The sequence below is a fragment of the Cyprinus carpio genome, chromosome A1, assembly GCF_018340385.1.
Source record: "Cyprinus carpio isolate SPL01 chromosome A1, ASM1834038v1, whole genome shotgun sequence".
Lineage (NCBI taxonomy): Eukaryota > Metazoa > Chordata > Actinopteri > Cypriniformes > Cyprinidae > Cyprinus > Cyprinus carpio.
In genome coordinates this window covers 31,147,990-31,158,513 of record NC_056572.1, presented here as the reverse complement: position 1 = coordinate 31,158,513, position 10,524 = coordinate 31,147,990, and the positions used below count along the sequence as shown (strand labels likewise).

General features: G+C 35.4%; 1 protein-coding gene across 1 annotated transcript; it reads right to left on the bottom strand.

Annotated features, from left to right (window-relative positions):
• Nucleotides 1–2,656: 2,656 nt before the first annotated feature.
• srd5a2a (steroid-5-alpha-reductase, alpha polypeptide 2a) lies at nucleotides 2,657–9,371 on the bottom strand. Its single transcript, XM_019120599.2, has 5 exons — nucleotides 9,033–9,371; nucleotides 5,188–5,351; nucleotides 4,974–5,075; nucleotides 4,059–4,209; nucleotides 2,657–3,579 (listed from the first exon to the last, which is right to left on the bottom strand). The coding sequence occupies exons 1-5, from the start codon at nucleotides 9,305–9,307 to the stop codon at nucleotides 3,513–3,515; spliced, it is 759 nt and encodes a 252-aa protein (XP_018976144.2). The 5' UTR covers nucleotides 9,308–9,371; the 3' UTR covers nucleotides 2,657–3,512.
• Between the last annotated feature and the right edge of the window lie 1,153 nt (nucleotides 9,372–10,524).

The following is a 10,524-nucleotide window of genomic DNA, read 5'->3' as shown; positions in this document are numbered from 1 at the left end:
CATTTGGTAATGAAAAGTAGCAATATTTTACATTTGATTTACAGTTTATTTGAACAATTATGAAAAATATAAAAGGTGTGCATTATAGCTGACACCTGGATGAACAGTTAACAGTTGTTTTCATGACTGTTAGTCATTCTCCTTGCATGCTAATGACGTTAGAGAAGTGTACAGTAGTTTCGCATGTAACTTTAGAGACGGTCACTAGATTTGCGAATATCGAACGTCCAACGTCAAGCATTTTATAAAAACAAAAACATCATACAAAAATATCTCTTACCACTTGTAGTACACTTGAACCATCTTTCATACAGTAGTGACTAAACACATTTTTAAATACAAAGAGAGTATATTAAAAGCACATTTTAGTTCATATTCATGGTGTCCCGAAATAGCACAGTTGAGTACTCTTCATGATCTTAAGTTTAAGAATCATTTTTAGTATATTAAGTACAAAATTAGTGTGCAAAAATAGAGCACGTTAAGTATAGTATATAATGGAAGTGTACTCTCTTTTTGGGTTGACAGCTGCCAAGAACCGTCTCTTTCTCTTGTTCCACACGACTCATGTTTTTCATGTCTTTTTATTTCTATAGACATGAGTAAGCTCCGGAGCTTTTGGCATAACTATAAAGTGCTGATTGTTATGGGCTCTGGCCTCGGGATGGTTCACTGGGGTTGGTACTCGATCAAATCCAATCCACTACTGAAGAAGAGCAGGGAGGAGTTTATCCCCGAGCCGGGCATCGTGTCGTACATCTCTCCGTCCCCACCGCCTCTGCCTCCTCTGCCCAACAAGAGAGCCACCAAAGACCAGGAGTAACTGCGGATGCAGCTCAGCAAGGTGGGAAGAGTGTAAGGTTAACTGTTAAAGGGATAGTTCAACCAAAAAATTAAAAGCTTATCATCATTGAGAGATGTGGTAACTGCAACCTTGAGCTCTGAACTGTCATTATAATGCTAGAAGATTCCTCAGAGTGTTTGTTCTCCATGCGAGGAAAAGAGTCACACGGGTTTGGAAGGAAATGAGTGAGTAAATGATGACAGAATTCATTTTTAACTGACACTTAGATAAGTGTGTGTGTGTAATCTGCCCTTGAGCTCTGTCTCTCAGGTCATAATGTGTGTAATGTGTATACACAAGAGTATGAAAAACATGCCGCTCTGTCCTCTGTTTAAATTGTGTGCATTTAATCTTATCTCTAAAGATTACGTGAACGCTTATTGATAATGTCAGATTTGGTCAAAGTGTAGAGAGTGCGATTTTTATGACGGCAATTCTCTATTTCGACAGCGGAAGATTGCCATGACGTGTCCAAATTTGAGTTTGTTATTTTTGTATTTTTATTTAAAGTTTTAGTAAATTTGTCGTCTTTTTTTTATTCATTTGTATAATGTCTATGAAGTTTCAATTCACTTTTATTTCAGATTTTGTTAAGCTAAATGAAAAAGAAAGAATGTGGCAGTTTTTTTTTTTTTTTCTAATTTTTTTTTTTTTTCAGTTAGCATTTATTTCAGAGGACAAGAATGTGGTTTGACGATGATAACCCTGTATCCAAAACACTTCAAAACAAACTGAACTTCAGAACTGAACCATTATCATTAGAGCCCTGCATTTCAGCCCGGGCCCAAGGAGCCCTGACTTCTTTATGCCCCTAGGGCCGGGCTTTGGGTCAATTTTAACGTGATAGCTAGATAGACGCGGGCTGGACTTTGGGCCTGTTTTAGGCTTCTCCTTATTTTGATATTTTAGATATCCCTCAGTTATGGTGATGAAAAAGATTTGCCGCTCTGGTGGAAACAACAAGAGACCACGCCACGAGACCATGTGATTAGTTTAGTAAAGAGATATTTGAATTATTTATTAATAAACCAGTGTTAGTTAGTTTCGCAAAGATGAAGTTGACGATCCTGAAATGCATCTTTACAGATTACATAATGAAAAAAGAGTTTTTGTTTTCAATTTGAATTATTTCGTTTTAACGTAGTAATTCAAAGCTTTCTATAGATATATTTGTCATTTCTGTGAGGCAAGTATTTGCTGAGTTTTGTGAAGCGCTTCTGTTCAAGACCGAGATGGCAGAAAGCGCATCCTGTTTGTTTTCTTTATTTTATAAATGCACATTGGTTTGTTGATATTGTGAGTGCACACAAATAAAAGTAGACCCTTTACAGTTCTGAATGTATTACTCTTACCTTTATGAGCAAAAATGACGGTGTATTTTAAGTTGTTTCCACTGCTACTAGGAATGCAAGTGATCGCGCTTTAGCTTCCACTCTCCGCACAAACGATTATGCGGCTAATAGTGCACATTTATCTAGGTTAAATGTTTAAACTAACATTGTGATATGCTTGAACTGTTTTTTATCTTTACATTTTAATTTAGGCAAGTCGTGATGATTTGAGGAAAGGCTAAATTGATCAAAAATAGGCTATGATCAACTCTCTGTCTGCTGCTGGCCGTAACTTTAAAAACTAAAGAAAAAATGCTCTAAATTTTTTTTCTAAATGAACTTATTAAAAATTACAAAACATAAATGAAATATAAACACTTTACCATTCCATACACAACGGAAATATTTTAATAGCTGAAACAGTAGTATAAGCTGTTTTGAGAGGAGGAGGGAAAAAAGACAGGCTCGGGTCAGACAAGGGCATGGTTAGGGCCTTTATTTGCAAATATAGTGGGTTATTTCTTTTCTCAGGTTATAATAAAAATAGCCAAACACATCCTAGTTTGTACAGATGTTCAACTCATGAGTCTTGTTTAGCATGTTTGGTTTAGGGGTGTATTTAGATTAGCTTATCTAGTCTATGAAATGCTTCTTGACAGCCCTTTATAAGTATCGTTCTCCTAAGAGTGACCAGAAGTCATTCATTTTCATTAAAACAACAGCAGCTGTTTGTGAAGTTAACAATATGCAAATAACTAAAGATCGCAACACTTCTGTCAGCCACTGATGTGTCCTAACTTGCATTTTGCAGGTTGTCCTCTTCTGAAGACGTTAGTGTACTGTGAGGACAAAGAAGATGAGGAACCAGAGCTGGCTGAGGAAGAACTGGTTCTGGGTTGCCGGATGTGCATTTGCTAGTATTCATTTAGGCACGTGGCTCCTGCAGAAGGCAATGAAGAGCTCAGTGCAGACTGAACGGCAGCTCAAAAGCAAGTCGGCTCCAGAGTGAACTTTGAACAGCAGCATTGCATGGTTTTTTTTTTTTTTTTTCACTTGACTGGTTATAATTATTGATGACTGATGAAGTCTTTTATGACAAGTCTGTGAAAATGGGAATATAGTATGTATGTAAATGACCATTCTCCACTATGTACAGATGTAAACATGTTTTAAATGATGTATTTAAAAAAAAAAAAAAAACACATGTTTCCTTGTCTGGGATGTGGTTGTGAGTAGAACTTGTAGTAAGATCAGCACTTGAGGTTTCTTAAAGTATGCAGTATTTAATCTTGTTTCCGTGTCTGGAAATGTTGCGTTTTTCCAAATGTCATACTTTATTATAGCAGGAAAGGGATCACAGCCTTTCTTGATTTGGGGTAATCTTTAAATTTCTCCAAGTAATACCTGTGAAGAAAACAAGGCATTTACTTTCAAGTTTGCATAAGATAAAAACATAAACCCTTTTATTATAATCCATAAGGTAACTGTGTGCCAGATGCTGGATTCTCGACCAGGTTTATTATAGTTAAGTAAAACTAAACAATCAAAATGTTACTTGAAATAAAAACTCTACTAGTTCATTTCAGGTAGTTGCTAAGACAACATTTCTCATTTTTATTTATTTTAACTTGAGGTATAAAATGACTTAAAATAACTAATAAATAAAAATTAATAAGAATATATAAACATATAAAAGAAAAACTAATAAAAGTGACAAAAACATGCAAAATTACCAAAAGTTGAACTGAAATTTTTTAAATCAATTCTGTTGATTATTAAACAAAGTAATCTAAAGCAGTTATCTTTGGAAGGCAGCATTTTGGAAAAGCTTTCACATCTGACTCTAGATTTGGGAGAAAGGTTTGTGTTAGCTGGTACAGCACCTGTGATGGTGGTAGGCTCGAGGCCCAATGGAGCAGAAAGTGAATAGAGCAAAGGAGAATGCAGGAAAAGACCAGCTGGCCACAGCATATCCACACCATTCAACAATCTCCCCAAAGAAGTTAGCGCAAGAGACCAGCTCAAACATTCCTCCTAAAGAGAACACAATGTCAATATTTAATGCAGAACTCAATTCAGGAATAAGGAGGTTCAGTCTCACGCGGATCAATCTTTTTAAGAATATGCCTGGGTCACATTTCAGCTCCAAAATATTGTTGGACAGTCTAAATGACATGCCCCACTTCATTCTTTCTGTTCGCAAATCTTTGGCTCAGTTCACTGAGTTGTTCAAGGTTTAATAATTTTTTTTTATTATTAATAATAAAAACGAATATAATAATTTTTTTTTATTATTAATTAAAAAGTTAAATAATTAAAATTATTAATGTTTATATTAGTTTAATATCATATTAATTACATTTATAAATTAGTAGATGTTATTAGTAATGTCTTCATTAATTTAATATAATAATTATAAAGGTAAATTAAATATACAAATTTAGAATTAAAATGTATAATAATAAATACGTACTCATAATTCTAACATTATAAACACTTTAAAAAGTGTTATAATTAATTTCTTATTTTTCCAATGTAATTAGTCCTAAATCCATTTGAAGAATGTATATATATTAAATTTTAAAAATATATTTATATTAATTTAATTTATTTTAATTACATTTATATCAGTAAAATTAACATTTATTAAAATCTAATAAATATGTGATCACATTTATAACATTATAAAATAATGTTATAATTATATATATTCATTTTTTTTACTTTTTTTCCCCGCATAAATCCATTTGACTGAAGAATTTAACAACATAATAAGCTCATCATAATCAAACACTGACCTCTAGGGATTTTATAGCTGACCTCTCCTGGTTTCCTCAGGTTTCGTAAAATATAGTCGCTGTGGATGTTGATGGCCATTCCAGTGAAAAACATCAACAAACCTGGAAGGGACATTCATGTTTTTACAGCTGCATTCACTGACTCCATTCAAATGAATCACGTACTGTACTTCATCAAATGGATCTAAGAGTGTGTTAGCAGCATGTACAGTACCAGTGATGAGGCGTGTGTCTTTGTGCCATTCGCTGTGGTACTGAGAGCAGTGGAGCATGTAGTGACCCTGCAGAAATCCGTTCACGGAGCAGAAGCTCACCGCGTACACCACAATGTGCAGAGGACACGGCCTGCCTTTAGTCAGCATGGAGTATAGAAAAGTCCTGCAGGAGCAGCAAAGAGTGAGGAAACAGTTCACCACAGAGGGATTTGTAAAAACAGAAATCTGTTCCCATATCTCACTGAGAGAAAATGCAGGAAACGCCTCTCTCACATATGCAGTTCCTTGATCTCCCGAGAAACAGACAATACCTACATACACGGGCATCTTCGAGACACCCCACAGAGTGGAGGTGCAGGAAACGCCTCTCTCACATATGCAGTTCCTTGATCTCCCGAGAAACAGACAATACAAACATACACAGCCATCTTCGAGACACCCCACAGAGTGGAGGTGCAGGAAACGCCTCTCTCACATATATGCAACAGTTCCTTCTCATCCCCCCCTCCTTCCCCTCACCCATCCTCCCTCCCATTTGGTTCACTCAGAATGGTCAATAGTATTATGCTGTACACAAATGCAAGTAATATTTACAGTCATGTTTGGTGTAATTTGAATTGTCTCAGGGCGACTGGTACAATGGTCTCAATCTTATGAAAAGTAGAGTTTAAGAGTTAAGAGATATTTTGCTTACTTTAATGGGAGTGCCCTTTCAGGGTATTCCATGAAAATTACCTTCTGTTCCATTGAGCCACCCAGGTCTGGGACCTGGCTTAATGCAAATTCCAGCTGTTACATGTCTCCATCTCGGGGGATGTTTGTCTTGGTCTGTAATCTTGGTCTGAGAATTACTTCAAAGAATTGTTGCAACTCAGGGCGATTCTGTAGCCAGAAAGCCAGTAGTGTGGTGTGTGTCTCTGCACTCCATACTATGTATTTCAGGTAGGGGGTATGCATCCTTTCACTCTTTTCGATTCTGAGGTACCAGTGCGGCCTAAAAGATTGTAAAGAATTGTTGCCTGAGATAATAACACAGGGTTACATTTGATTTGTAGACTCTGAAATTATTTTCTCAAGTAGATTAAGTGAAGGTGTATGTTACCGCAGATCTGCGTCCAGGGTTAGTACATACTAAATCTCAGGCTAGATGGAGCATGAGGCACATCAGGTGAGATTAGAGATTCCTGACTAACTGCTTGACTTTAGTTAAGTTGTTATGCAGTTACATTAACTATGGGGGGCTAGACAAAATACTATTGGAGTATTAGCATGGTCTGGGCATATTTCATAGAACTAGCCATAACCTCTGGTTATTGTCTCACTATATTCAAGTTGTTATATAATTAGATTAATTATAGGGGGCTAGGTAAAACACGATTGGAATAGCGTATTTCACAGTGCTAGCCATAACCTCTGATTATTGTTTGAGCTTTAACTAAATTGTTACATAGGTGACTGTAGGGGGCCAAACAGAACCACTATTTAAAGAATGACAAGCATGAGGCGGTCTATTAAATAGTTAGTCATAATCTCTGACTAATGATCAGACTGGAGAGTTTGTGATCGTGGGGTACATGTATACATCGGCTGGCATGAGACACCCTGAGCGACATAGATTCCTAATGAACGAGTAAATCTTAAGAGTTTAATTAGAATAATCAAATGTCAGAATAATAATAATAATAATTAGAGACAGGCAAACAACCAATTTGCCTTTCAACCTAAAACATGTAACCTTTAATTATATTTTTTCGGGATGAACATGTGATACCTTTTTTTTAGGATTTGAGGTCATATAAAAATGGACTCAGATTAGAATTGGATTTTTTTTCTTTCTTTTTTTAAATTGAATAACTCTACGCGCTGAAAAGACCGAACAGGCAAGAAACCTTCAGCCAGCACTGGATACCTTCCTTGGACCGAGTGCCTGGACCTTACACCATGTAAATGCATGGGAGAGAGAACAATAGGTCAATTCATGTTTTCGCTTTTTTATTACCACTGTTTTTGTTGGTTGCCAGTGCATGTTAAAGGTAGGCCTAAAAGATTGTAGTACTTCAGTAGGTTGGTATATTATCATTATATCAATTATTTAAATATACACTTTTGTTTGTTTGTTTGTGTACGGTACATTTAAGCTCAATCTGTAAAACCTAAAATATTGTGGTAAAGACCTGGCAACCACAGCAGCGTTTTTCTCTGTATGTGAGGATGTTTATTTCAAGGTAAAGTGTTAGCTGCTTTTTGAATCAACAAATGACTTGATTCTCTCTTACGCTGCATCAGCAGAGACTTACAGGATATGTTTGCAGAAAATGTCATGTTTTGATTAGAGATTTGATAAGCTTGCTGTAACATAATGGTGGCATTTCCCCTAAACAAGATTCTTCATCAGAAATGTGGCTAAAAATACAGCTGAAATCTAAGCAACTTGACAATTGAGCAATCAAAGTTACATTAGAGGCTGGCGAGTCAGTTCACTCTTCAGCCATTATGGTAATGGATGTTTTATTTATGTATTTATTTATTTATTTATTTTATGTAGGCAGTAAGCATGCAAGCATAGTCCTGTTTAATTGAATTGGGCAAACTTAAACTGTGTCTATATTAACATATAAATCAAATAAATTGACAGCAAAAGAATACAGGAAATTATGCATTTTAAGAAAGAGGTACGAGCCATGTTGCCGGTTCCTCCTAGAAAAAAAGCAGCACACAAAAATAAACCTAAATAAATCCAAATGCTTTATACTTAAAATAAGCCTAAAATATCGCGATTTGCACCTTCCCTTTTAATTACCTCCAAGCCGGATCGCTTGATGAGCCAAGCCCGAACAACAAGCATAAAGACATTAATGAGTTCACACACATGGCAACATTTTAAACGCGGGTTCTGCTAAGTAGCTAAAATTGCTGAAACCGAGCACAATGAGCGTTTACTCGCCGATTTTTTTTTTTGGTGTCATTTTTGTTTTTTTACACACTCTGAAATGTACAGAGTACATGTCCGATAGTTGCCACTCCTGAAATGTACAGAGTACATGTCCGTATGTGAAGAAGGCTTCTTGCTTAATATCTTCGGAGGTGTGGTTACAATATGTTTGCATCCTGTTCATTCCACTGGACTCAATTGCAGCATAACTGATAGAGAAGATAACTAAGTACAGGCATATAGCCTATCTAGAAAACTGTCTAAAACTCGTTACCTTGCTATACTTCATTACTTAGCCTACTTTCATTAGCTGCCTTTAGACATCCAAAGTACAAAGTGCATTTGTGCAGGTCATCATTGCTTTTTTATTTACCCATTTTTCCAAGTTTACAAGTTAAAGTGCACCACTTTGTCTAAGACTAAAACAGGATATTTTAAACAGAGTCACTGAAGATGGACAATCTTCGCTCAAGTGTGAACACAGTCAAGAATCAATTCAAACTGCTATTTTCAAATGCTTATCTATATTATAAAAATCAGCTTAACAAGGTAACAAGTGTCAGCCTCACAAAAGAATTGTATTCATTCATTTTTTTAATTCAGTGTATTACAGGCTATTAAATTATGTTTTGCATATTGAATTTAAGATTGTGACCCATTATACTTTTAGTATAATTATCAGTACATTTTACAACTCTTTAGTGATTCTACTTTATGCACCACTTACTTTTGTAACTTTCCTATTGCAGAACTCAAAACCACAAGAACAAAACCGCGTTTAGTGTGTTAATCTGAAACAGCTCTCCCAAGCATTCATAGAAAAGTTCCTTGCCAGTGTGCTTGATATGCTATTGTTGGAATTAATGCATTAATTAAAGCACTGCAGTATATGTGAAATATGAACAATGTTACCTCTGAAAGTAGTGCAAGCAAAAGGTCCAGAGCAGTAAATGTCTTCCTATCCCCGGCAAGCTTTCTGTCGTCAAAAACAACAGCACAGGAACGAGGAATGATGGAAGTTCTTGAATAAACCATCCTGCCTTGGCTGGGACCATCATCCCGGTGACCTTTGTGTCCACATAACGTCCATATGGTGTGTGTGTGGTAATTTGCCGCAGGAGGTAAAGCACTCCACCAACTACAAATGTCCAACTACAATAGTGAATAGTGTTTTCCTGGCACAGCATTGCTGCTTCTCTCTGTTTCTCAATGCACTACAGTGTTCCCTTCTCACTCTGCTGATCTCTATAGTGAAAAAGAAACCACCCCCCGAAAACCCTTGGGTTCCTCCCACCAGTTTTTATTGGCTCTCAATGTGCATGAATTGTAAGGTCCATCCTACTAAGTAACAGTAAGACTTAAGTCATAAAGAATCCCATCACAGCACCCTGTGGTTTTTCACTAAAAGTCTCCTGAATTTTTCAAACAACTTCTGAAATGAAACAAAAAAACCTCCATAAGCAGTCATGTGTAGTCTAAATACTCTAAAGATGTTGTTGTCATTCAGGGTGTTTGCCAAGGTTTTCTAAATGGTTTAAAGTACTGAATTTAATCATATTTTTCCACATAAATTGTCATAGTAAATGTCAAAACAGCGTTTATATAATACATTTTTATGCCAGAAGGTAATCAGACTCCAATGACCATTTAGAACAAATTTAAGATAAATAAATAATTGAAAAAATGTTAATAATTTTTATGTCCCAGATCATAAAATGATCAAATAAATGGATGATATACTACAATTACTACTAATTATTATTAAAAAATAAAAAACACTGGTAAATGTAAAATATAAAATGAAATTTATACAATATAAAATGTATCGTAAGAGCATAAGATCTTAGAAAAGGATTAAACAAACATTGATTAAACAATATATTTCAAGGTGTAATGTCATTTATTTAATTTTAAAGTCTATGAATGTGAACTATTTTCACAGCACCTGTTAGTTTGTGGATATTATACCACATAACCTACGATCTTGTTCTCATTGGTATTGACGCATATACTGTAGTATCATTCAGGGACTAACTATAATTACTTAGGCCAAATAATTAAGGAAACTAAAATTTTGATTACACTAAAATAAATGATTCCTCACCCTATTGTCTCTCTCTCTCTCTCTCTCTCTCTCTCTCTCTCTCTCTCTCTTTCTTAGGGAGGGAGATAATAGTCGTATATCATATGAATAATATGATAAAAGAATGACAGGGTGAAAAGTAACCAGAAAAACAAACAAAAAAAAAAAACATATGCAAAAATACATAAAAGCAAAATCACTTTTTTAAAACGAACTCTCACAAAGCCTGTAAATCTAGAATTTCTGTCTGAGGGATGAAATTAGAGAGCTGAATTCAAGAAGAAACATTAGAAGACAAGACAAAGAAGAATCTGATCTTTT